Source organism: Heterodontus francisci, chromosome 4, assembly GCF_036365525.1.
Source record: "Heterodontus francisci isolate sHetFra1 chromosome 4, sHetFra1.hap1, whole genome shotgun sequence".
NCBI classification, from domain to species: domain Eukaryota; kingdom Metazoa; phylum Chordata; class Chondrichthyes; order Heterodontiformes; family Heterodontidae; genus Heterodontus; species Heterodontus francisci.
The window spans coordinates 99808862-99833324 of NC_090374.1; the positions used below are offsets into that span (position 1 = coordinate 99808862).

The window sequence follows — 24463 nt, forward strand, 5'->3', positions numbered from 1 at the left end:
TTAAGGGCCTTCCCGCTGCTGCTGGGATTTTACCGGGGCGGGGTGGTGGCGTGAAACATCCGCTGCATGGGGAGGATGCCTTGGAAAATGAGGCATCCTCGCTGCGGGCTTGAGGGGGGATCACTCCTTCAGGGGCAATTTGTGGCCCACGGAGGACCCCGTCTCCCCCCACCCCCCCCGGAACCATTTTATCCCAGGAAACCCCTCCCCCTGGACCGAATGTTCATGCCCCCTGCCAGAGCTTTCTGGATAGACCCCGGTGACCCCACCTCACCTCGGGTCTGGGTTCCAATTTTGGGCCTGGGTCCAAGGCCTCTGCAGTACCGGCAGTGGCTACTGCTCCTGATGGCGCTGCTGATACTGTTGATCTGCCAGCCCTCTGATTGGCCGGCAGCTTGTGGAGGCGGGATCCCTGTCCCGATTAAGTGTTTAAAGGGACGGTGACCCCGCCTCCTTAAACTTTGACCCCAAAAGACAGGAGAATTGCTCAGGGGGTCAGAAAAAATGCAGAGGCAGTGTTCCCCCCATCTTTTCGGCCCGACGCCAGTAGTCCCGCCTGCTTATAAAATCCAGCCCTCTATTGCTGCAACATCCTTCCTATAGTGTAGAGCCAAAAAACATACGCAGTACTTCAATTAAAGTCATATGGAAACTTTAGATAGATTCACCATTACACCTTGACTTTTATATTGTGTAACTCTTACCATAAAATATAACACTTGCTTGGGTACATTTTTACAAGTGCTGGATATCCTCAGCTCCCTCAGGCTGGTGGCTGTTATTTATTTTGGAGCCTTGACAGTGAGAGTTAGCAGGATAAGTGAGTGTGGGGAGTGGGGGAGCCTCTCATAGCAGAGCCTGTTTCTTTTTCCTGACTTGATGTTCAGTCCAAAGCACCTTGAACAGTGGTCATTGCTCAGAAAACACAAGCAGAATTTTCTCCTTCCCCTAACTTAGGGGTACAGAGACCAATTCCAGCACCTTCAGTCCTGTCTTGGCTGAGTTTTGGAAATTCAGATTAAACATGGAAACTCAGCTGTTAACTGGATAAACTCAATAAGCCATTGTGGAAGTTAAATACCCATTCTCCTGTGAATCCAGGCTTTTAATATCGGCAAGCTATTCACCCATATGAGGAATCAATAACTGAGCCTAGACCTGCCTTCATCTAACATCACATACATACTTTTCAATAGGGCCATTGGACAGCAATTGAGAGTAGGAACCGCTGATGATTCTTTCCCCACCCCGTCTCTTAATTTAGGGATAATTAAACCCTCACTGCTGAACCAACTGAGATTTGCTAATCAGCTCTGACTTTCCTGGTTTGAGTGGTAAATACCACATCATGTAGTACATTTACCTTTTTAAAAAAATACTTTTCACAATGGTTCGAGGTTCTAAGCCAGCTCAGTCTGATAAGATGTTTCTGGCTAGCCAAGGAATGGTTAACCAAGGAATGAGTTTGGGCAAGAGCATCTGAGTTCCTAATTGGAATGGTTCATAGCACAAAATAATACTGTAGGAAATTTGAAGATTGAAGTTAAGGTACATTGTTAAGCCAAAGTAGAAAGAACTTTATTAGTATTTTGGCCATGCTGTGCCTGATCTGAAATGCTTGTTTGGGTACAGAAAGTAAAAAAGTATTCCATTTCCTAGGACTAGTATTACACAGATCTACCAAAATAAATTGACAAAAATCTTTCTTAAAATTGGAGTTGGTAAGCTGTACAGAATTGAAATGAACATTTAAACAGTTCTTTTTTTTTTCTTTCTTTTGGGCCTCCTTATCTCGAGAGACAATGGATAAGCGCCTGGAGGTGGTCAGTGGTTTGTGAAGCAGCGCCTGGAGTGGCTAAAAAGGCCAATTCTAGAGTGACAGGCTCTTCCACAGGTGCTGCAGAGAAATTAGTTTGTCGGGACTGTTGCACAGTTGGCTCTCCCCTTGCGCCTCTGTCTTTTTTCCTGCCAACTACTAAGTCTCTTCGACTCGGCACATTTTAGCCCTGTCTTTATGGCTGCCCGCCAGCTCTGGCGAACGCTGGCAACTGTCTCCCACGACTTGTGATCAATGTCACAGGATTTCATGTCGCGTTTGCAGACGTCTTTATAGCGGAGACATGGACGGCCGGTGGGTCTGATACCAGTGGCGAGCTCGCTGTACAATGTGTCTTTGGGGATCCTGCCATCTTCCATGCGGCTCACATGGCCAAGCCATCTCAAGCGCCGCTGACTCAGTAGTGTGTACAAGCTGGGGATGTTGGCCACTTTGAGGACTTCTGTGTTGGAGATACGGTCCTGCCACCTGATGCCAAGTATTCTCCGGAGGCAGTGAAGATGGAAGGAATTGAGACGTCGCTCTTGGCTGGCATACGTTGTCCAGGCCTCGCTGCCATCGAGCAAGGTACTGAAGACACAGGCCTGATACACTCGGACTTTTGTGTTCTGTGTTCTAATGAATGGTTATTGACTTGAAAAGTTGCGTGTAAGTTTAGGGGCCTGGGGTGATGAACTTGGGTGGGATTGCTGGTGGGGACAGGAAAAATAGTCGGGTAACACATTGGATGTAACTCCAATATGCTCCCGCCGCCAGTCAGTTTTCCCAGAGGCGGTTAAGTTGAGAACCCACGTAGTGGTGGCGGGCAGGCAATTGAGCCTGTTAAGTAGCCAATTGTCTCCTATTTTGTAGTGCTTTTTAAATTTTACCAGGGGTGCACGGGATCTATGGAGTTTCAGCAGCTCGCCAGCTATAAGAAGGCGAGAGTTCAGCAGCAGGTGAATGGTGGCTGGAGGCGGAAGCTATTGAAAGCAGCTGCACTGCAACACAGGGAAGGTGAGAAGCATTAAAGCATGCGAGTGATAAGCTGAAGATACTGCAAAATAGGCATACACATCGGAGGAAGATTATTGGAAGGGTCTCTCCAAGGTGCAAACCACATGCAGAATTAGGGAATTGAGAGGCTTTGAGACCTGACCGCATCAATTAGCAATGGGTCTCTTGCATTCATATTTTGAGTCCCTGAGAAAGAGGCAGGTGCAGCCACAGGGAGTGGGGCTGCAACACCCAGAGGAGTAGCAGGCTCATGAGGGTGAAAGGGGATGAGGAGATGCAGAGGGCCACGAACGCAGGCTCACGGTCACAGAAGGCGCTACACAGCCAAAAAGGTTTACCAATAAAGGCTCTGCTTCATGGAGACATCAGAGCATTGGTGTCTACAAAGACTGTGGCTATCCAGTCAGGTGGTTTCTGAGCTGTGCACAATGCTGGAGGGGGATTTGAGGCCAATGGTATGTGATGGCCTCCCATTGCCTGTGTCAGTGAAGGTCACCATGGCGCTCAACTTTTACACCTCAGGAGACATCTGTGGGGTCTCACAGTTAGCGGCACATCACGGCATGAAGCTGGTCATGTGTCATGCCCAGTACAGGCATATCCTATTCATAACTTTAAACATGGACTATATTCAGAAGAGCATCTTCTGGAACTGAATTTTCCTTTTGTTTTAAATGAACCGCAATGGACATTAAAAGTGGACATGGGCTGCAAAGCTGACCTTTGGCCTGTGTATTCAAGAACTGACTCACTGTCTGAAAGGACAAACAACTACCTTCCAGACTAAGGTGTGTCATCAACACCCATCCTGAAACCATCAGGAGACATTCCTGAATCGAATGGTTTTCTCCTGAGACAAAGAAGGTCTTAACCCTCCTTAGGAAGGATGTCTTAGAACAATAAACCAGGATGGAACTAGTCAACCTAGACCCCCACCATATTTGGAAAAGGAACTGAGCGAATTCACATGGTGGGGCAGCCATGTTGGGCTCCTTTTAAAAATCTTTAAAATACAGACTGCAGGAGAAAGCAGCAAGCAGACAAAGCAACACCATCATGCTTTAAAAGAACTTGAGGCTGTAACATCTTAAGGTTCCAAGCCTGTTCATTTTCAAGTCCACCAGTACAGGAAACAACCTCCTAGCATTAAATCCACAAGCAACTAACTTCAACTCTAATCCACCTCTTCGAGACAACGACTTTGATATACGACTCTGGCTATTGAATCCAACCAACTACACTTCAGGAGTTAAAACGCCTTCTTCACCGGACTTGCAACGCATGCCTTTTCTACAAGATGATCCAAATCACGTGACTTATGAACTTTGTTGTAATTTGTAAAAGTGTACTATCCTTTTAACTGCTTTCTGTGTGTGTGTGTGTGTGTGGTTATTCAAATTGGCCATACACATCTTCCTTGTCAAACACGCACTGATAATGGACAGTAAAGGGAAAAGAACTGGGGTTTCAGTTCTCTCAATTCTGTCTGTAACACATGGATGCCTTGTACCCCAGTGAAGGCCAATACATACGGTTGCATACATACATCAGGCCGAGAGGGCAGTTAGGTTCAGGGCCATCGATGGATTCCCCCAGATGTAGGGTGTAATCGACTTTGCATGTGACCATCAGGAGTCTTTGTTAACAGGAAGGGTTTCCAATCGCTCAATGCAAAACTAGTATCCAACTACTGCAAAAGATCCTGCAGGAGTGTGCAAGGTTCCCAGGAATCTATCATGACTCGTTCATCCTGAGACTTTCCCAGGTGCCTCAGCTTTTCAGGCTGCCTGTTTGCTTTCGAGGATATACACTGGGTGACAGGGGCTGCGTACTGAAGACATGGCTTCTTACACCTATGCAAAACCCCAACACAGAGGCAAAGGGCACCTACAATTGGTGCCACCTGCCTACAAGGGTAACTATTGAACAAGCCATAGGCCTTCTGAAAATGAGGGTCAAATGCCTGGATAGGTCTAGCGGAGCCCTGCAGTCTGCCCCATCAAGGGGCTTGTGTATCATGGTGGTATGCTGTAATCCGGACAACCTGCTGCTCCAGAGAGCAGTAGCCTTGGGGGTTGAGGACCTCCTTGAGCACCTCGCCGCCTCCTCTGAAGAGGAAGAGTTGGAGGGGGTTTAAGATCAGGCAGGCAATGGCAAATTACGTGAGGGGCTGCTTTCAGGAGGCATTGACATGCGTACCAGAGAGATGCATGGATTACTCATACAGACGCGTTTCTCCTGAACCTCCCTTAAACGTCCATATAAACAATTCAGTTTTGCTTGGTGGCCTTACCTTGAATGCTCTTACCATCTCAGTGGGCCCATCTTAACATTATGCCAAACCATACATTCACCATTGCTTCCAGCAGTGCAGACCTCTTCCTTACCTCAAGAGCTCACCAGCTGGTGATGGCCCAATAGCACAGAAATGAGCACATGAAACATTATCTGAAGCAAACGCTTAAGGGTGTTCCTACATTGTAGTCACCGGCACATGCAGCTGAAGAAGCAGGATGCTTGCCTTTCTGCTCCAGTACATTAGATGACTGCAGTGGACGTCCTCTGTGTACCTTAGGCCTGGAGGGCCCCCAGCACATGAGGGGCCACCTGCATTAATACAAGTTCCTCTGTCATTGAGGCTTATGAACGGTTGGTGTCACCATCAAAGGGGCCAACGAGCCGCCGTGTACACTGGGAGCACCCTGAGAAGAGCCCCAAGGGCTTCTGCCAGCCACTGATGTGGCCTTCCAAGGCCTACCTGTCTTCCCTGTGCACCAGAGGTGCTTGAGCCTCTGGCAAGGGGTCCAGGCATCTCAAACCCATCCCGCCTACAGAGCTGATGATGAGTCAGTAGTATGCAGGGCAGCAAGCACCTCCTGCATCCACTGGGTAATAGGCTGTATGTGGCTCTTCTTGAGGGTTACCACACTCACATTGGATGAGGCCAAGCACTCACCTGCCAGAAACATGACGCCATTCATCGCATGGATGGACTCTTCCATCGTCCGCGCATGGATGCGAACAGCCTCTGTGAACTCTAACAGCCACACATTTTACCCTGCTGCTTTACCATCTGCCATTTTGCTGATGACTCCCGAGGCTCGCCATTTGCGTGAAGCTTAGCATTGCAGGGCCCTTCCTCTGTCTTCCGATGGGGTGTGGCTGTAGCTACCACTGCCTCCGTTAGCTGCTCGCACCCCAATGCCATGCTCACCAGCTGGTGCAACTTTTTCTAAATGCGCACCACTGCCCACTGACGTGAGAGTATCTGCGCTGGTGGAGGGTCTGCTAGAATGATGTGACACTGTCTCCTCAAATGGTGGTGTTCATTTGAGGTCCCATGTGGTTCCACTGATGTCATTGGTGCCTCATCCGCTACTTGACCTGCAGGAGAGACAATAGTGATGTAAGGGTGCTGCACTTTCCACAGCTCCTTCTGCTTGTCCTCCATCTGGAGCTCCCTGTGTTCATCCATGGCCAGTGGTGCACCATAGTTCACACTTGTCAGAAGGTGAAACTCCTCCTAGCTCCATTGCCTCCTCCTCCATTGGGGTCAATACAGCAAGGTCAATGGCAATATTAAGGGGAGGGGAGGCGGTGGCCTAGTGGTATTGTCACTGTACTAGTAACCCGGAGACCCAGGGTATTGCTCTGGGGACATGGGTTCAAATCCCACCACAGCAGAAGGTGGAATTTGAATTCAATTAATAAAAATCTGGAATTAAAAGCTAGTCTAATGATGGCCATGAAACCATTGTCGATTGTTGTAAAAACCCATCTGGTTCAGTAATGTCCTTTAGGGAAGGAAATCTGCTGTCCTTACCTGGTCTGGCCTACATGTGACTCTAGACCCACAGCAATGTGGTCGTCTCTTACATGCCCTCTGAAATGGCCGAGCAAGCCACTCAGTTGTATCTAACCGCTACGAAGTCAATAAAAAGGAATGAAACCAGACGGACCACCCGGCATCGACCTAGGCACTGGAAACGACAACGGCAAACCCAGCCCTGTCGACCCTGCAAAGTCCTCCTTACTAACATCTGGAGAACTGTCCCACAGACCAGTCAAGCAGCAGCCTGACATCGTCATACTCATGGAATCATACCTAACAGACAATGTCCCAGACACTGCCATCACCATCCCTGGGTATGTCCTGTCCCACTGGCAGGACAGACCCACCAGAGGTGGTGGCACAGTGGTATACAGTAGGGATCCAGTTGCCCTGGGAGTCCTCAACATCGACTTTGGACTCCATGAGGTCTCATGGCATTTGATCAAACATGGACAAGGAAACCTCCTGCTGATTATCACCTACCGACCTCCCTCAGCTGATGAGTCAGTACTCTTCCATGTTGAACAGCACTTGATGGAAGCACTGAGGGTGGCGAGGGCACAAAATGTACTCTGGGTGGGGGACTTCAATGTCCATCACCAGGAGTGGCTCGGTAGCACTACTACTGACCAAGCTGGCTGAGTCCTGAAGGACATATCTGCTAGACTGGGGATGCGGCAAGTGGTGAGGGAACCAACAAGAGGAGAAAACATACTTGAGTTCGTCCTCAGCAATCTGCCGGCCGCAGATGCCTCTGTCCAGGACAGTATTGGTGGGAGTGACCACCGCACAGTCCTTGTGGTGATGAAGTCCCGCCTTCACATTGAGGATACCGTCCATCGTGTTGTGTGGCACTACCACCGTGCTAAATGGGATAGATTTTGAACAGATCTAGCAATGCAAAACTGGGCATCCATGAGGCGCTGTGGGCCATCAGCAGCAGCAGAATTGTACTCAACCACAATCTGTAACCTCATGGCATGGCATATTGCCCACTCTACCATTCAAATCAAGCCAGGAGACCAACCCTGGTTCAATGAAGAGTGCAGGAGGGCATGCCAGGAGCAGCACCAGGCATACCTCAAAATGAGTTGTCAACCTGGTGAAGCTACAACACAGGACTATCTGCATGCCAAACTTCATAAGCAGCATGCGATAGACAGAGCTAAGCGATCCCATAATCAACGGATCAGATCTAAGTTCTGCAGTCCTGCTACATCCAGCCGTGAATGGTGGTGGACAATTAACCAACTAACTGGAGGAGGTGGCTCCACAAATATCCCCATCCTCAATGATGGGGGAGCCCAGCACATCAGTGCAAAAAGATAAGGCTGAAGCATTTGCAACAATCTTCAGCCAGAAGTGCCGAGTTGATGATCCATCTCGGCCTCCTCCTGAAGTCCCCAGCATAACAGATGCCAGACTTCAGCCAATTCGATTCACTCCGCATGATATCAAGAAACGACTGAAGGCACTGGATACTGCAAAAGCTATGGGCTCTGACAATATTCCGGCAATAGTACTGAAGACCTGTGCTCCAGAACTTGCCGCGCCCCTAGCCAAGCTGTTCCAATACAGCTACAACACTGGCATCTACCCTGCAATGTGGAAAATTGCCCAGGTATGTCCCGTACACAAAAAGCAAGACAAGTCCAACCTGGCCAATTACCGCCCCATCAGCCTACTCTCAATCATCAGTAAAGTGATAGGCGGTGTCATCAACAGTGCCATCAAGTAGCACTTGCTTAGCAATAACCTGCTCAGTGACGCTCAGTTTGGGTTCCGCCAGGCCCACTCAGCTCCTGACCTCATTACAGCCTTGGTTCAAACATGGACAAAAGAGCTGAACTCAAGAGGTGAGGTGAGAGTGACTGCCCTTGACATCAAGGCAGCATTTGACTGAGTGTGGCATCAAGGAGCCCTAGCAAAATTGAAGTCAGTGGGAATCAGGGGGAAAACCCTCCTCTGGCTGGAGTCATACCTAGCACAAAGGAAGATGGTTGTGGTTGTTGGAGGTCAATCATCTGAGCTCCAGGACATCACTGCAGGAGTTCCTCAGGGTAGTGTCCTAGGCCCAACCATCTTCAGCTGCTTCATCAATGACCTTCCTTCAATTATAAGGTCAGAAGTGGGGATGTTTGCTGATGATTGCACAATGTTCATCACCATTCCTGAATCCTCAGATACTGAAGCAGTCCGTGTAGAAATGCAGCAAGACCTGGACAATATCCAGGCTTGGGCTGACAAGTGGCAAGTAACATTCGCGCCACACAAGTGCCAGGCAATGACCATCTCCAACAAGAGAGAATCTAACCATCTCCCCTTGACATTCAACAGCATTACCATTGCTGAATCCCCCACTATCAACATCTTAGGGGTTACCATTGACCAGAAACTGAACTGGAGTAGCCATATAAATACCGTGGCTATAAGAGCTGGTCAGAGGCTTGGAATCCTGAGGCGAGTAACTCACCTCCTGACTCCCCAAAGCCTGTCCACCATCTACAAGGCACAAGTCAGGAGTGTGATGGAATACTCTCCACTTGCCTGGATGGGTGCAGCTCCAACAACACTCAAGAAGCTCGACACCATCCAGGACAAAGCAGCCCACTTGATTGGCACCCCATCTACAAACATTCACTCCCTCCACCACCGACGCACAGTGGCAGCAGTGTGTACCATCTACAAGATGCACTGCAGCAATGCACCAAGACTCCTTAGACAGCACCTTCCAAACCCATGACCTCTACATCTTGAAGGACAAGGGCAGCAAATGCATGGGAACATCACCACCTGCAAGTTCCCCTCCAAGTCACACACCATCCTGACTTGGAACTATATTGCCATTCCTCCACTGTCGCTGGGTCAAAATCCTGGAACTCCCTTCCTAACAGCACTGTGGGTATACCTACCCCAAATGGACTGCAGTGGTTCAAGAAGGCAGCTCACCACCACATTCTCAAGGGCAATTAGGGATGGGCAATAAATGCTGGCCTGGCCAGCGACGCCCACATCCCAGCAATGAATTTTTAAAAAATGCCTCCAGATCTTCTCTGCTGCCTGGCATTGGGAGCTTGCTTCTTCTACAAACACAGTGGGGGGAATTTTATAATAGCAAAATACTGCAGATGCTGCAAATCTGAAATAAAAACAAGAACTGCTGGAAATACTCAGCAGGTCTGGCAGCATCTGTGGAGAGAGCAGCAGAGTTAACGTTTCAGGTCAGTGACCTTTCATCATAACTGACAAATATTAGAAATGTAAAAAGTTTTAAGCAAGTAAAGCGGGGGGTGGGGCAAGAGATCACAAAAGAGAAGGTGTTGATAGGACAAGGTCACAGAGAATAACTGACCAGAAGGTCATGGAACAAAGGCAAACGGTATGTTAATGGTGTGGTGAAAGACAAAGCGTTAGTGCAGAGAGGGTGTTAATTGACTGTAAAATGAACAGCACTGGCTCCAAGCACAAACATTAAAAAAAAACAGTGGACAGGCACATTAGAAACAAACTAAACCAACTGAAGTAAAATAAACAAATAAAAAAGAAGAAAAAATAACTAAAAATAAAAAGGGGGGGCCCCATCATGCTCTGAAATTATTGAACTCAATATTCAGTCCGGCAGGCTGTAGCGTGCCTAATCAGTAAATGAGATGCTGTTCCTTGAGCTTGCGTTGATGTTCGCTGGAACACTTCATCAATCCCAGGACAGAGATGTGAGTATCAGCGCGGTGGGGGTGGGGTGTTAAAATGGCAAGCAACCGGAAGCTCAGGATCATGCTTACGGACTGAGCGGAGTTGTTCCACAAAGCAGTCACCCAATCTGCGTTTGGTCTCCCCAGTGTCGAGGAGACCACATAATGAGCAGTGAATACAGTATACTAAATTGAAAGAAGTACAAGTAAATCGCTGCTTCACCTGAAAGGAGTGTTTGGGGCCTTGGATAGTGAGGAGAATGGAGGTAAATGGGCAGGTATTACACCTCCTGCGATTGCAGGGGAAGGTGCCTTGGGAAGGGGACGAGGTGGTGGGGGTAATGGAGGAGTGAACGAGGGTGTCATGGTGGAAACGATCCCTTCGGAATGCTGACGGGAAGGGAGGGGAAGATGCGTTTGGTAGTGGCATCACGCTGGATGGTGACAGAGGATGATCCTTTGGATGTGGAGGCTGATGGGGTGGACAGTGAGGACAAGGGGAACCCTGTTGCAGTTCTGGGAGGGTGGGGAAGGGGTGAGGGTAGAGGTGCAGGAAATGGGCCGGCACGGTTGAGGGCCCTGTCAACCACAGTGGGGGGGAATCCTTGGCTGAGGAAGAAGGAAGACATATCAGAAGCGCTGTCATGGAAGGTAGAATCATCAGAGCAGATGCGTCGGAGACAGAGAAACTGGGAGAGTGGAATGGAGTCCTTACAGGAGGCAGGGTGTGAAGAAGTGTAGTCAAGGTAACTGTGGGAGTTGGTGGGCTTATAATTAATATTAGGGGCAATTTTATGCTCTTGCTCGCAGTGGATTTGGAAGCGAGGAGAGCATAAAATCGGGTGGGATGGTGGCAGTGGGTTTCCTGCCACCTTCCCACCTCTGCCAAACATTAGCCCAGGGCAGGAAGGCCTGTGAACGAAATTCCCATTCCGCCACCAATTGAGGCCCTTAACTGGGAAATTAATCTCCACTGTGACCTCCAACCATGCCTTCTTGGTGAGGCATGCTGACCTCCTCTTCCCATTGACTGGAAAGAGCACCTATCTCCATGCCCTTGCCATCTGGAGGAACACCTCCAGGGAGGCATCATTAAACCTGCATCCGCTGTTCCTCTAGCTGCAGCCATTCTTTCCAAGCCTCCCTTGTTTCGCCTCCCTTCCAGTTGTCTTCATATGTAATGCCTTTGATCCAACCCTTCCTTTTAAATATGGCGCTTGTGTTTCAGCTGCCAGGAGTTCCTCCCACCCGATATGTTATTATCCGGCTCCCATACCTGCCGGCCATTAAGTAAATGCAAGTGGTGTTGTGAAAGTGCTTCTATTTTTGTTAAAAAAAATTTTGAGGAATTCACAGTCAAACTGAAGAAATGTTGGACCAGTTTTTTTCCAAAAGGGTCATCAAGAGGACTGGTTTGACAACAACTGTTAGTGGTTGTCACATGACTCAATTTAAAATTAGAACAGCAACCCTGGTAACTGGAGAAGATGTGTGCAGAGAAGTGACAGGTCAGAAGGTGGACTTTCTGATTCTGGTTGCTCTTTTGAATTGTTTGGAGTTGGAGAAGAGAACTTCCAAGGAGAAGAAGAGAAGAAATAAAAAGGGAGAGAACTTCCAAGGAGAAGAAGAGAAGAAATAAAAAGGGAGAGAACTTCCAAGGCAAGAAGAGAATTCCCAAGGAGGAGAGAAGACCACAACCCAGCTCAGCTTTCCAGCAGCTCTGTAAAAGACCCTGAGAAGTCCACTGTGTCAACTCATCCCGCCTCCTGTCTTTGAAGAAAAGCCTGCTAAGTTAATTCTCAATGCCATCTGAAATCAACTGTTCTACAAGATCCCAGTGACCTGTCAACGTGTACTCAGAGGCCAGACTGTATGCCAGTTTTGGAACACAACATATCTCATCTTTTTTCTTCAATAATGAGCAAGTATTCAGCCCAAGTGCTTTTTTTGTCTGTAACAAAGCTCTGAACAAAACTCCCTTTTATTTTTCCAGTTAACAGGTGTATGTGTGTGTGTATGTGTGAGGGGCTAAGGTAAAAAGAAAACTTTAAAATTTCAATTTCTGTGTTTATGCTTTACTTCATTACTGGTTAAGACTTGTTTTATAATAAACTGATAATTTTGTCGTTCATTAAAGAAGCCTGGTTAGTGTGTTTTATTCTGGAGAAAATAGAGTATATGATTGATCGTATCGGTAAGTGGTAAAATGTAAATATATGTTGTGACCTGTGGAGAAGTGGAACTAGAATAAACAGAGCACTCCTCCCGCCTCAGTTGTAACAGTGGCAAAATCTGCTTTCATACTCCACCGTCTGCCCATGTGGCCACGTGATCTGATTGCCCCCCCCCAATGTTGGTACTTCTTCCCTTCTTATAAAATCCAGCTCATTAATTCTGTTTCTTTCTCCAGAGATGCTGCCTGACCTGCTGAGTGCTTCCATCATCACTTTTTGTTTCAGTTTAATACACAGGTTGAATTCAATAGAAACTTGACTACCTTCCACTTTTTATTTCATCGTTAGTTGTGGGCTGAATCAATGCAGCAAATTCAGTTAAATTCTTCAAAATCACTATTCTACTTTTAAAGGAAGAAACGCAAACTTGAAAAAGCACTGAACCAGGCAAAAGAAGAAATACAAAAAATAACTGCGAAACTTGTCTCAACCCACTCTGGTAAGTGACCATTTTATAGAATTAAAAGATGACAATGTTTATCAATTATCTTTAAAACTTTTATTTTAGGTACAATGTGATGTAATTTAGAATTCCAGCCATTTATTTCTTGGCTTAAAGATCACAAAAACAGATGGAGCAATTTTTCATTGATTATTTCATACTATTTATGTCTTTTTTTACACCTCTTACATCAGCTGTTTCTTCGCTTTCCCCTTTATGTCCCAATGTTTACCATGTGTGTTATCCCAGGCAAACCCTTTATTTCATTTTTACTACCTACAGCTAATTAGAAGGGTGGGTGTACAACCTGTCCTCAGCTCCTCTTAATGCATGAGATACATGCAAGTTGGGGTGGGGGAAACATTTAGGGCTGAATCTTAAATCCCCAAAAATTGGTGGGATTGGGTCAGGTCAGCCATTAAAATTCTGAAAATCTGAATCAGAAACCCAAAGTCCCTCAAACCAGCCCACTTCCAGTTTTAGCAGAGGTATGAAGAGGGCCAGGCAACCAATCCGCTCATGAGAGGTGAGTTGGTCGTTTAAATATTACAATGAGGCTGCATGCCTTCATTTTGACAGTCATTTTATTTTTTAACTCATTGGTCAGTTTTCCCAGGTCTTGGGCAACCCAGCAGGTGAAAGGAAGTGAGAAGGGCTGAATCCATGAGGTATGTTTATTTATGGCATTGCTTGTGGACCAGGAGGAGCAGGAGTGTTTCCTCCTGGCCCAACAAGCTACCCAGTAAACCCTTGCCCTACTCCCACCATCTGCTCCCCTCCCACCCCCCTCGATCGGACCCTCCTCCCCACTTCACTAGACCCACCTGCTCTTTTTGGCTGCAGCCTTGTGCTGCAGGCTTCCTTGTCTGGCAGGCATTCAACCTGGCAATCAGGCTGCCCTGGGGCAGGAAACTGACAGAAAAAAATTAAAGGAGTCCTACAGTTAAAAGCTGCAGGATGTTCAGGAAACCCATTCTTCCAGATTTCCTGATCTCAAATCAACATCCCTGAATGGAACATGCCTCTGGGATAAAATCCAGGTCCCAGGTTTAGCACTCCACTTCTCCATACTCAGATTTTTAAAAAAAATATTCACAGGATGTGAACATCACTGGCAAGATCAACATTTATTGCCCAACACTTGAGAAGGTGGTGAGCCACCTTCTTGAGCCGCTGCAGTCTATGTAGTGTAAGTACACCTACAGTGCTGCGAGGAAGGGAGTTTCAGGATTTTGACCCAGTGACAATGATATATTTCCAAGTCAGGATGGTGTGTGACTTGAAGGGGAACTTCAAGACAGTGGTGTTCCCATGCACCTGCTGTCCTTGTCCTTCTAGGCAGTAGAGATCACGGGTTTGGAAGGCAGTCGAAGGAGCCTTGCTGAGGTACTGCAGTCCATCTTGTAGATGATACACACTGCTGCCACTGCGTGTTAGTGGTGGAGGGGGGTGAATGTTTAAAGTGGTTGATTGTGTGCCAGTGAAGCAGACTGCTTTGTCCTGGATGGTATTGAACCCCTTGAGTGTTGTTGGAGCTGCTCTCATCCTGGGAAGCTGATAGTGGAATCTCAGGGGTATGGGAGACTGAACAAGAATTCTTCCAGTAATGAAAAGATGGATGCTGATGATGACTTTGTATTATAACTGTTTTGGATACCACAAAGTACTAAAAGTATTTCTTGTTATGGGACATTTGTTTTTGAGAAAAGTATACACTTGAGCAGATTGTTATTAATCCCCTGGGATGAAATCAGGCTAAACAATCTGCCCAAGCATTACATAAGTGCCTGATTTTCATTCCATTGATTTTAATGGAATATAAATTGGGTGAGTTCGATAGAGAGTTTGTGAACCACTTTACCACCCAGGCTGTGAAGTCAAAAATCTATCCCACTGTGTACAAATAAGGAGAATCCAGAGAAGTTCCTAAAGAAATTTAGTTTTATTTTGATATCGGCTGATGCTGTTAATTCCTTGAGTATTAACAAAGTTCTGATTTTTTCTTAAAAATAGGTCATTGTTTTAAAATATCAGAAGCATTAAACTATGAAAATCCAAATGTATTACAATGCTTCAAGCAATGTTGTGTTTCTCTGTCTTGACACTAACACACCAATTACACAGCCAAGATTGGTGAATCTAAAAGCTGGGTTCTTTTATGGAAGATGCTAATTTATGTACAGCAGTACCAGAAGGTAGAATAGCACATCTTATCTCTGTGAGCTGGATCTTACCAGGCCCCCAATGTCGGGGGTTGTGGCAGGGGCGCCTGGAAATTACCTTCGGGAGAAGCTTGCCATGGGCCTCGACACCGGGAAGACTCCGCCCCAAATTACCGCCGGTGGTGAAGCCTCGTGGCGGCCCCCCGCCACTCAGCGACGGATCTTTAATTCAAATATTTAAATAAAAGTTTATTAATGCATAATCACGTACCTCGTCCTGACTGCCATCCCACGCCTATATTCTGGCCGGTTGCCGGAACTCCCGCACCTTCGGATCTCTATTTGGAGATCTGAGGCAGAACACTGGTGGGGAGAGGGGAGGAGTAAAGTTTTCAGGGTGGGGAGGGGGGAGAGGGGAAAACATTTGCTACTGATTGGTTGTGGGGATGGTGGGAAGGGGTTGAGGGTCAAAGTTTGTGAAGTTCAGGAGGGAAAGTTCGGGATCGGAATAAAAGATGTTTTTGGGGGGAGAGGGCAATTTGATTGATTGATTAGATTGATTACTTATTGGAGGGTGGGAGAGGGGATTCAAAGTGCGAATAAAATTTTACTTTTATTTTTTGCAGACCGGGACCTTTAAAAATTTAAATGACCCTGAAGGGCTTGAAGCCCTTTAAAACTGATGCCAGTGCCTGTGCGGTGGCACCGGACGCCATTGCTGGGGATGGCATGCCCGCCCCCTCTACATTATCAGAAGGAGGCGTTCCGCCCCCTCCATGTAAATGAGCCACCGCGCTAAATAACATGGTGGCTCAGCAGTGCACATCCCGCGCATGCGTTGCACTGTTTTTGAAGCGAGATCGGCAGCGAGCTGGAAAAATTCAGCCATGTAGCTGCTTCCAACAACTGCCTAGAGGTCACATGAGTCTGTACACCACATTCTGTCTGGTGATGGACAGCCCTTTAGATAGACCCCTTAAAGTAATACCACAGCAGGCAAGTATTTTGTTTTGACACAATGTCCTGTGATAACCTTGCTCTGTTAGTTTCTCTATTCACTGTTTAGATTACTGTCTTAAAAATACAATTTTTATGATGTCTCTGTCCAATTTCTCACTTGGGACTTAAAGAATTGGTCTGCTAAGGAAGTCAGTTTTTTGTACACATGTCAGAAGCAGCACACTTGGAGTGACGAAGACTTGATGGTACTTTATTAAATTTGGCTGGGCTGAGGATTGTTAGGGGCCTTATAATTATGCCAAGAATCTGTATGGTTGTCTTTTGTGCACTACCAGTGGGGTTGTGAACTTGAGTCCATCCTTTGACTTTCTTGAGGGAGAGGTGCCTCAGTGAGTTATGGGATTCCAGAGATGGGTTCCAGACTGCCTGCTATTTCCAAAGTTGCAAGCAGAATTTGTGCGTCTATTCTGATTGTATTCCACAGATATTTCACCCACAGCTGTGTTGTGGGGGTTGGCACAGTTTGCCTAGTGGAGCTTTGCACTACCAGCTAGGTCTAGTTAGTGTGTTTTGTGGCGAATGTGCTTCCAAGTAAGCACAGACAGTTGGCATAGATTTGGGTCTGCAAGGCTTATTGTACTATAAGGGTCTGAAAGGGTTAATGTTTGAGAGAGTGAGAGTAGCCCCTCCACTATAGTGATGATGATGTAATAGTCACATGGGTATTAGGCTTGGAAGAAGCTAGAAGCATCATGAGAAATGTTAGCTGGACAGGTTTAATGAGAGTGTAAATAGTTATGTATGTAAAATAAACGAGTTACTATTTAGCCATACAAAGACTCCAAGACATCTCTAAATTCTCAAACTATGCTAACAACAATATACAACATGGTGGCAATGGTGAAAACACCCAGAAATTATTCAAAGACCTCACCTCGCACAGTAGAGCCAAGAAGACGGCAGATCTCGAAGGGAGACTGCAAAAAGCTCCAAAGCTGCTCCATAGCCGAAGGAAAACATGGACAGTCGGTGAGTCAGCCGTGCAGGCATTCAGGCCCCACCACAGAAGCGCGGTGGTTTGCGAGCAGAAATCTGGTCAAACAATTGGGCTGCAAGTCACAGTACCAAACGACGGTCGGGGATCGGGTGAGAAACCTTTTGGAAAGGGTGCATTTATTGTTTAACGGCGCACTGGGCAGGCAAGATGGGGGAGAAAAAGGCGACCCCTTGTGAGGATGAATCCAGAGTCGATGGCCATTACTTGAGCAGACCATGGAGAAAAAGCATGGGAACACCTGTAAAGAGCAGGAAACCTCAGAAAAATGTGGGAATTCCAGAAAAGAGCGGGAACACCTCCATTAAAGCAAAGAAAATTTCTTCAAAGAAAGAGAAATCCTAAAGAGTTAGGAAAAGATGGATTTGAAATACGTAATGCCTGAAAGCTTCCAGAATACAGAAGAACCCAATCAAATACAGAATTGGTCGATGTGGAGAAAAAGATTTCTAAGATTTAGAATAGCTTCTCAGCTGCACACCAGATCTGAGGCTGAGCAAGTTAATGCTCTACTGTGCTGCATGGGTGCAATTGTGGATGGCATAATCGTAAGGCAAGGTATAAATGAGGCTTCAGACAAGTTTGATGATATGTAACAAGCCTTCGATAAATAATTTAAGAAGTAATAAGATCCTGGTAAGAGCAAAGTTTAATAAAAGAGTCCAGAGGCTGGACAAATTGTTGGATGCTTTCATTAATGATTTGTACAGATTGGCTGAGGGATGTGACAATGGAGAACTGAGGTCTGCGTTGATCAGGACCGAATAGTACTGGGAATAGCTGACAAGTCTTTATCAGATCTCATACAGTCAAAAGCTGACCTCACTCTGGAGAAAGCGATTCAGATTGTGTGATAGGCAGAGGTCAGAAGACAAAATAGAGCCATCCTGCAGGCTGAAGAGAAGCCTTGGATCAGAAAGAATCTGATGACAATACAGTTCCTGAAGCCCTGGATGGAAAAGCAGCCTACAGATAAGGTGTACTCAGGGGAGGAAGGTGCAAGACGTCATGAAACCCTGCCAGCATTGCAGAGCCAGAAAGACCCATAGACGTGCTAAGAAAGCTGAATGCTTTAATTGTAATAAGACAGGCCATTTCGGAAAGATGTGCCAGAGCAAAACCTCTTCTCACAAAAATGCCAAGCAGAAAGCCTTCACACATAGAACTGTGAACGAAGTGGAACAACATCCATTGAAAGACAAACCAAGAGAATTCCTAGGGGAAATTAATGACCCCAATCAGGCATTCTGGACGGCAGACATTTATATCGATGGACATATTACTAACTTCAAATTGGACACAGGTGCAAGTGTCACAGTTCTGTCAGACCAAGGGCCATGGTTGTTGACACATTGCTTACAACCCACTGACACTCAGTTAGACAGTCCAGGAGGGATTGAACTGAAAGTCGAGGGAAAACTGTAAGCTACACTTCAATATAGGAGAAAACAGATAATGGAAACGCTGTATGTTCTAAAAAAAAACATGAATTTTCTCTGTTAAACAGAAAAGCGTGCTTAGATCTACAGTTAATCAAAAAGGTGGAAGAAATCAAACAGCCAGAGTCCAACAGTCACTTTCGAGCAGACTGAAGACTGAGTAAAACATAACATTAAGAGAAGATGCCAGATCCATATGTATCTTCACACCAAGAAAGATACCACATCCTCTGATGAACCAAGTATAAAATTAGCTGGAAGACATGAGCAGAATGGGAGTAATTTCTCCTGTCACAAAACCAACAGAATGGTCTTCACCAATGGTTCCAGTTCCGAAACCAAATAGTACTCTTTGTACCTGTGTGGACTTAACGCAGCTTAACAAAGCCGTAGCGAGGGAAATTCATCCTATGTCTTTGGTGGACAAAAGCCTGGCAAGCTATCCAAAAGCATAATGTCCACTAAGCTCAATGCGAATAGCAGTTTTTGGCAGGTTCCATTAGACAGAAAGTCAAGATTACTTACAACATTTATCACACCATTCAGAAGATTTTGCTTCAATCATTTACCATTCAGCATAACATTTCCACCTGAATTCTTCCAAAGGACCATGTCCACCATTCTGTAAGGCCTCAAAGGTGTGATATGTCACATGGATGACATTCTGGTCCATGGGGAAGAATATGACCAGAGAGTAAAAGCAGTTTTAAGTCATCTTCAAGAAGAAGGGCTGACGCTTAATGATAAATGTGAATTTTCAAAAACATCTATTCGTTTCTTGGAACATATTGTAAGTTACAAGGGCATAATAGCAGACCCGCAAAAGACAAGAGTCATTAGTAAATTCCCAATCCCAACTTCAGTCAGACATCTCTAAAGATTCCTTGGAATGGAGAATCAGTTGGCAAAATGTTTATCCAATTTGGCACAAGTAACAGAACCATTAAAACAACTCTTGAAAAAGGATCAAGTGTGGTGTTGGAATATGCATTTTGAAGAATTAAGGAAATGCTAATCTTGCCAGAGATATTAACGTATTACAACCCTTCATTACCAACTATAATTGCATCTACAGGGTGAGGGGCAGTCCTCTTTCAAGAACAGCCAAATGGATGTTGAAGACCGATCTATTATACATCTAAAGCTTTGTCTGATACAGAGACAAGGTATGCTCTCATTGAAAAAGAGTGGCACTTGCAGTCACATGGGCTTGTGAGAAGTTTTCTGATTACATTATTGGCCTGAAAGTGGTTACTGAGACAGACCACAAACCCTTGATTTCCTTACTGGATGAGAAGGAAATTGCAAGGATGCCTCTGAGAATTCAGAGATTTCGATTGAGGTTGATGAGATATACCTACGAGATGGTATATGTTCAGGGAAAGATGCAAACTCCCACTGATGCATTGTCAAGAGCAACTGTTGACTATCCTACACAACAGGCTTTTAACTTTGTTGAAGGGATAGGGCGTATTCACAATTTACAGTGTCGCAATGGCCGTCAAGTACAGAGAAACTTCAAGAAATTTGTCACACTCAAAAGGGAATGTATTCGGATACGAACATACAAGTTAGAAGCAGGAGTAACCCACTCGGCCCTTCAAGCCTACTCTGCCATTCAATACATTTATGGCTGAACTGATTACTCCATATTGCCACCTACCCCCGATAACCTTCCATCCCCTTGCTTATCGCGAATATATCTACCTCGACCTTAAAAATATTCAAAGACTCTGCTTCCACTGCCTTTTGAGGAAGAGAATTTCAAAGACTCACGACCCTCTGAGGGAAAATATTTCTCCTCATCTCTGTCTTAAATGGGCGACCCCTTATTTTTAAACAGTGACCCCTAGTTCTAGATTCTCCCACAAGGGGAAACATCCTTTCCACATCCACCCTGTCAAGACCCCTCAGGATCTTATATGTTTCAACCAAGTCACCTCTTACTCTTCTAAATTCCAGCGGATACAAGCCTAGCCTGTCCAATCTTTCTTCATAAGACAGCCCGCCCATTCCAGGTATTAGTCTGGTGCCAGGCAAGCCCCAACCTGCCAAGAATGAGGAAAATTAATTTTGCTACATGAACATTGATTTTAAACAATTGTTGGTGAAGAAAGAACTTGCTTTAAAAAACAATTGGAGACTTTGACTGGAGAGAGACATGGGCATATCAACAGACAAGTACTTCAAAGGACAAAGGAGCTATTCCCTGCTCCAATTTAATGCGCAATGGACTTTTGATTACCAGACGTTGAAGCATTCCAGGTTAGCTACTAAGATGGCCGAATACACAAATAGACGTGATCAGACCAGTTTGGTCAGATGACTGGCTGACTGTTGGAGTTTTTTGAATTTGAACTTCCAACAAGGAATTTGAACCCAGAAAGCTGTTTTCTCCTGAACTGAGAGCACCTCTCTCCTGTCAGCTCTCATTTCGCTCTTACCAGCTTCGGGAACCATTGAAGACACATGAACGCCAAGAGAGAAAAGTCTCCTACAGTGAACAAGGTTTAAGAAGAATACTGGGCCCCAACAAAAAGCAAGACTACTTACAAAAGGACTACAGTGAGCTCGAAGCACAGTAAACAAGAAACTCTTCTGATATTGCCTCAAACCTCTCCATTTTATTTTTCTTCTCTTTTCTGTCTCTATTTGCATGTGTGTGTATCGCGTGTGCATGCTAGTGTGGGCACGTCGTAGATCTGTAGCCGTTAACTGTATTAGAGTTTGTTTAAGGTTTAATCAATTTCACTTTTCTTCTTTAAACCCATGAATGCTGGTTTATGCTCATTTCTTTGCCTTATAATTGGAAAATGGTGAACAAGGATTCACCAAAGGGGGAGCTCAAAACACAGTGAGTTTAAAAGTAAACCCTGTTATAATAAGACCAGGCGAAGACAGTAAAAGACCCCTAGACACCTTTCTCATCTGGTTGTAACAATATAAATGGTAAAAATTTGAGGCCCCAGCACAAATCCCTGTGGTACACCACTCATTACATCTTGCCAACCAGAAAATGGCCCATTCATGCCTACTCTCTGTTTCCTGTTCGCTAGCCAATCTTCTATCCATGCAATATGTTAACCCCCTACACCATAAGCTTTTATTTTCTGCAATAACCTTCGATGTGGCACCTTATCAAATGCCTTCTGGAAATCCAAGTACAATACATCCCCTGGTTCACCTTTATCCACAGCACATGATTTCCCTTTCACAAAACCATGTTGACTCGAATTACCTTGAATTTTGCTAAATGCCCTGCTATGACGTCTTTAATAATAGCTTCTAACATTTTCCTTAAGACAGATGATAAGCTAAGATGTTAAGCCTGTAGTTTCCTGCTTTCTGTCTCCCTCCCTTTTTGAATAAAGGAGTTACATTCGCTATTTTCCAATCTAATGGAACCTTCCCTGAATCTAGGGAATTTTGGAAAATTAAAACTAATGCATCAACTATCTCACTAGCCACTTCTTTTAACATCCTAGGATGAAGTCCATCAGGACCTGGGGACTTGTCAGCCCGCAGCTCCAACTGTTAGTTCAGTACTACTTCCCTGGTGATTGTAATTTTCTTGAGTACCTCCCTCCCTCCCTTCTATTTTCTGACTTACAGCTAATACTGGGATGTTACTTGTATCCTCAATAGTGAAGACCAATGCAAAATATCTGTTCAGTTCATCTGCCATCTCCTTATTATCCATTATTAATTCCCCAGGCTCACTTTCTATAGGACCAATGCTCACTTTGTTAAACTTTTCTTTTTTAAATATCTATAGAAATTCTTACTATTTGTCTTTATATATCTAGCTAGCTTTCTCTCATATGCTAAATTTACTTTCCTTATCAATCTTTTAGTCAGTTTTTGCTGTTCTTTATATTCTGTCCAATCTTCTGACCTGCCTCCCATCTTTGCGCCATGATAGGCTTTTTCTTTAAGTTTGATGCTTTCTTTAACTGTTTTAGTTAACCACGGATGGCGGATCCCTCCTTTGGAATTTATCTTTCTTGTTGGAATGTATCTGTTCTGTGTATTGTGAAATATCCCCCTAAGTGTCTGCCACTGCATCTCTATTGGCCTATCGCTTAACCTACTTTGCCAGTTCACTTTTGCGAGCTCTGCTTTCATGCTCTCATAATTGTCTTAATTTAAGTTTAAAATATGAGTCTTGGACCCACTCTTCTCTCCCTCAAACTGAATGTAAAATTCAACATATTATGATTGCTGCTACCTAGGGGTGCCTTAACTATGAGGTCATTAATCCTATCTTATTGCACACTGCCAGGTCTAGTATAGCCTGCTCTCTGGTTGGCTCTAGAATGTATTGTTCAAAGAAATTATCCCAAAAACATTCTATGTACTCGTCATCTAGGCTACCTCTGCCCATCTGATTTTACCAGTCTATATGTAGATTAAATTCCCATATAATTATCACTGTACCTTTCTGACAAGCAGCCATTATTTCTTCCTTTATACCCCGTCCTACAGTGTGGTTAATGTTAGGTGGCCTGTACACCACTCCCACAAGTGACTTCTTGCCTTTATGCTTTCTCATCTCTACCGAAACTGCCTCTACATCCTGGTCTCCTGAACTTAAGTCATCCCTCTCTAATGCACTAATACCATCATTAATTAACAGAGCTACCCCACCACCTTTACCTAGCTTCCTGTCCTTCCTAAATATCATATACCCTTCAATATTCAGGTCCCAATCTATGTCATTCTGCAGCCATGTCTCTGTAATGGCTATCAGATTGTGCTTATTTATTTCTATTTGCGCTCCCAGTTCATCTGTTTTGTTTCGAATGCTACATGCATTCAGATACAGAGCTTTTAGTTTTATCCTTTTATTATTTTTGTACCCTCTAGCCTTATCTGTTGACTTACTCTTAGATTTGTATGCTCTGTCCCTTCCTGTCACAGTCTGTTTATCATTTCCCTCATTAATACCTTTCTCTCTTGCCTTGTCTCTGCTCCTTGATTTACCATATCTTTCCAAATTTGATCCATTTCCCCCACTATTCAGTTTAAAACTCTCTCTACTTACTTAGTTATGTGGCTCGCCAGAACACCGGCCCCAGCAAGGCTCAGGTGTAGACTGTCCCAATGGTACAGCCACCATTTTCACCAGTACTGGTGCCAGTGCCCCACGAACACTTCCACCACACCAGTCTTTGAGCCACCTATTAATTTCTCTAATATTATTTGCCCTATGCCAATTTTTATGTGGCTCAGGTAATAATCCAATACACCAGTGTTGTACACAAGTTTTGGCCACAGGAACATCCTAGTGGGAAGATCATTAAAACTTTCTTCGAATTCAGGAGACGCTTCACAATTGTAGATGATTTTCTGGTGAAGAATGACAGACTGGTCATTCCGATTTCTCGTCAAACAGATATATTGGCAGAATACATCAAGGACACATGGGAATTACAAAATCAGAGCATGGACTCAATCATCTGTTTGGTGGCCAGGAATATCTAAAGACACGGAAAACATGATCTTGAATTGCCAGGTACGTGCGGTACACAGACCAGACCAGACAAGATGGAAGCTCTGATAACTATACAATTTCCAACCAGACCATGGGACATCTCGGAATGGATTTATTTATGTACAATGGAAAATATTACATCATAGTGATCGATTATTTTTTCAAGATGGATTGAAGTGAAAAGATTGTACTCAACAACAACAGAATCAGTGTATTAGAGCTTCACAGGAGATCTTTGCAGTGCATGGTATTCCTGACTAGGTTGTGTCAGACAGTGGACCACAGTTTTCAAATGAATACTTCGCACAATTTGCAATGAAG

General features: G+C 45.1%; 1 protein-coding gene across 1 annotated transcript in view; it reads left to right on the forward strand.

Annotated features, from left to right (window-relative positions):
* LOC137368805 (coiled-coil domain-containing protein 186-like) overlaps positions 1-24463 on the forward strand; it is a 320706-nt gene that overhangs the window by 46259 nt on the left and 249984 nt on the right. Inside the window, exon 7 of the mRNA XM_068029009.1 lies at positions 12945-13030. Within this exon, the coding sequence (XP_067885110.1) occupies positions 12945-13030 (86 nt within the window). The remainder of the gene's footprint in view (positions 1-12944; positions 13031-24463) is intronic.